The sequence below is a fragment of the Halyomorpha halys genome, unplaced genomic scaffold, assembly GCF_000696795.3.
Source record: "Halyomorpha halys isolate HHAL.00 unplaced genomic scaffold, Hhal_1.1 Scaffold253.1, whole genome shotgun sequence".
Lineage (NCBI taxonomy): Eukaryota > Metazoa > Arthropoda > Insecta > Hemiptera > Pentatomidae > Halyomorpha > Halyomorpha halys.
Window position 1 is genome coordinate 352,211 of NW_027111492.1, and position 3,854 is coordinate 356,064.

The 3,854-nt window shown below is 32.8% G+C and overlaps 1 protein-coding gene across 1 annotated transcript in view; it reads right to left on the reverse strand.

Moving 5' to 3' along the window:
* The window catches only part of LOC106680305 (phospholipid-transporting ATPase ABCA3), a gene marked incomplete at its 5' end in the record, with an annotated part of 76,010 nt that overhangs the window by 50,432 nt on the left and 21,724 nt on the right, over nucleotides 1–3,854 (reverse strand). Inside the window, 1 exon segment of the mRNA XM_067049527.1 lies at nucleotides 2,536–2,691. Within this exon segment, the coding sequence (XP_066905628.1) occupies nucleotides 2,536–2,691 (156 nt within the window).

Sequence of the window (3,854 nt, forward strand, 5' to 3'; positions counted from 1 at the left end):
CAAAAAATTATTAAAAACAAAATAAATTTAATTTAATATAGTTTTTAACTTACTTCTCATATCTTAAAGTTGCTTAGGTTCAAATTAAAAAATTTAATATTAAATAGATAATAGAATTTTATAACATAATAGACGACTTTTCTCAGGGTGGGTTTCCAGGCAATCAGAAACTGACGACACTTTACTGTTGAAAACATTTAAACTTAATTAATTAAACACAGGCCAACCAAATCAAGAGTGCCCGCTTCCTCTCCTCTATCTTTAATGTTCACTGGCCGATCCAAAAATAATCGAATGCAGCACAATCGTTCTGCTTCACTTGCTATGATCCACGATGTAAACAGTTTATTGATAATTATTACTTTCTTCCATATCTTCTTTGATTATTCCTTTTCCATAATTACTAAATAGAAACAAAAAAAGTTGAAAAATTTCAATCCATGTTCTCAAACACAAACAACCCAACGAACACTTCGGAAGGACGCGCACCTCCATCTTCTTTGTTTTGAATAGCGTATTTATTTTAGACAATGAACACTGGTTAGCTTGTTATTAAGTTTAATACTACAAATAAACATATTGGAATGAAAAATCACACAAAACTATGAAACCCAAAGGTTAAGAAATTATGAATAAAAATTAATAATAAAAAATAAATAAATAAAAATTCCGAATAATTAGACAAGTGATTTTTCCCAGGTGTTTTGTTAATTTTGACAAGTATTGTGCAAATGGGGCCGTCCATAGCTCAAGTGGTTGTTACACAGGTCTTTGCCACCTGGGAACTTTGGCGTGCCAGTTTGAATCCAACCTGCAGTGTCGACTTTTTTCATTTCAGTGGCGGTCCCACATAATGAAAGCTTGACTCCCCCACCTTGGTTAGAACAGGTTGGTTACCCCTAGATAACCCCCCGTACGAAATGAGTAGAGTCATGAAAAAAAAAATTATTGTGCAAATGGAAGAATTTGACATGTGAAAACCACTCTGTTTCTAATTCTTAATCGGTACAAATAATAGTTGACTAGAGCTACAACATTTACATTGAGGGAAGTTAGATAAGATTGATAATTATATGAGTAAAAATATAACCTTTAGGCCTATTTGCAACTGCAAGATATGAATCAATTTTATTCATTCCTCCCTTTTATTTATCACACTAATTCACAACTATGCTATGGTATTACAATTTGGAAAGAAAAATGTAAAAGTACTATAAAAAAAAAAAAATAAATAAAAGCTTTTTTTCTTTCAGTTGCCTCTATAGACCTTGTAGATCTTTGGCCGCCTTCTCAACGCCAACCTGTCTTAGGCTACTGCTTTCCAGTTTGCTCCATGCAGCTCTTCACATCTTTGTCGATTCTGTCTACCCATCTGGTTTTTGTCTTCTCATATTAGGGGTATTCATGATCTTTGGTTTAACATGTTAAAGCGTGTTAAATGGAAAAACTCATGTTAAATCGAAAAAAATTGCCTTCTTTTACCGTGGTAAAACGAAATAACATTTAACATGGCTGAGAGTCTGTTACTTGGTCTGTTAAATGGAGAATGACGTCACACAATAGACCAGTTGAGATCGCCGCCATTTTTGTTGTGACAGCTCAGTTCTTTCGTGTCTTTGTGGTATTCATATCCCTGTTATTAAACCAGAATGGATAATTTTAATGATACATTTGAGAAAAAAAAACAGTAAAAAAAACAATGTAATTTCATTCTACTATCTGAAAATTTGTAAACGCTCGCCAGATAAAAATCTCACTATATGAACCATGTAATTATTCTTAGGGGACATATATCCCAGAATAAAGTTATTTTTTCATTTCATTTCATAAGCTAAACTTTCACACAAATTCCACTTTTCACTCACTCTAGGCATGTTGTAATCAACTACTTAAATCAAAACTGAAGTAAACAATAACATGAGGGTCTGGAAGGAAGGTTATAAAGATAAAGGCTTATACAACAAGTTGCTGAGAAAATCCGCTAGGGGCTCTTATGCATTTAACCTTTAACATGACTTCAAATAGGGCTGCTCACAATCTTATAGCTATAACATTTAACATTTAACACAACATCATGAATACCCCTATTGTCTCTTACCAACTATATTGCCCCTGTGCTTCGAACCGTATGTTCCACCCATCTTAATCTTCTTGCCTTTAAATCATGAGATATTGACTGACCAGTCTCAGCAAGCAGTTCACAGTTAGTTCTTCTCTATGTGTGAAGGCTAAGATCCCGGATTGCTCTTGTAATTGTACAGAGGACTTTCCATTCAAATTTTTTGATTCTGCTTTTTAGGGTACCTGCTACAGCCCAGATCTCACAGCCATATATCAGAGCTGACTCTATCGTGACACCCATAGCTTCAGATTTTTCGGGATTTCAGTATTTTTGATGCAATGAAAGCTATTCATAATTATTTTTTATTTCAAGCTCAATAATTATTTTTGCAATGATATTACATGAAATAAAATATTACATCATTTTGAATAATTAAATTATAATTCCTTGAAATATTACACAAACATAATTACCTTTGGTTTTCCAACTAGTGCAAGGGCAATACACAGTTTTCTTTGCATACCATCAGACAAATTTTTTATTTGAACATTTTTTTTTTCAAGTATTCCTACTTTATTTAAAAGATCATCGGCACTCTCTTCTGCTTCTATCTTTGACAATCCTCCAAGCTACAAAATATACATAAAGTAAACTAAAACTATAAATATTTAAAGTACTTAAAATACATAAAAATTGGCAGTACCATAAAAAAAAAAAAAAAAAATTTATAATTAAATATTTTTCAATTATTGGTAATAATAAATTTTTTGCTTAATGTGCGTTGAAATTGGAGTTAGTCAATCTTTCAACAGAAAGGCCCATTTCGACAATTAGTACAGTAAAGTATTGGCGCAGTGAACAATATAAAAAATTTTCTTCAGGGCGATGATTAATTTCAACTCAATGTAAGATGATAAGTGAATATATATATAAAAATACAATATACAAAACGAACTTACACAGAACTGCAACAATTTCTCTAAAAATCAATTTTCCTGATACTTTAAATTCATAAAGATGTCAAGTCAAGAAAGACTATTTTGGCACCATGAAACAAAAGAAGGAACATTTCTTAAAAATTGTCTGTTTAATCCTGAGAATATATGTCTATGGAGTTCTTATCACAATATAGTTTTTGCTATTACTGGTAAAATAAGTGATGTGTTCTGTATATTACAGTCATTCCACTTCTCACCAACTGGCAAGACTATCGGAATTTATAATTAGCGGATTCGAAAAAAAAGACACACCCTGGTAGTGTTCTTAGACTTCCAACAAGCTTTCGATAAGGTCTGGCATCGAGGTCTCCTATATAAACTAAAGAAAGCAGGGACTCCAAAATACCTATACAATATTCTGAGCTCATTCCTCAATGGTAGAACATTTTCAGTCAGAATTAATAACAAAAATTCAACCCTTAGACAAATCAATGCTTGTACTCCACAAGGTTCAGTCCTTTCTCCCATTTTGTTCAACCTCTACCTTCACAACATCATCCAGTCCACACAAACCTCCATAGCTATGTTCGCTGACGATATAGCTGTGTTCTCTCAACATGATGACATAATAATAGCTAGAAACACTTTGCAAAGTCACCTTAATGATTTAGAACAATATTTCACTAAATGGTTGATTAGCTTGAATATTGAAAAATGCAACTCAAAAATTTTTACTCTTCGACGCCCACCAGATCCACCGGATCTAATCCTCAAAGGTAAAAATGTGAAATGGAATCCTGCCAGTGAAACAGTAAGATACCTGCTGGGAATTCACCTAGATCGCCGCCTTACCT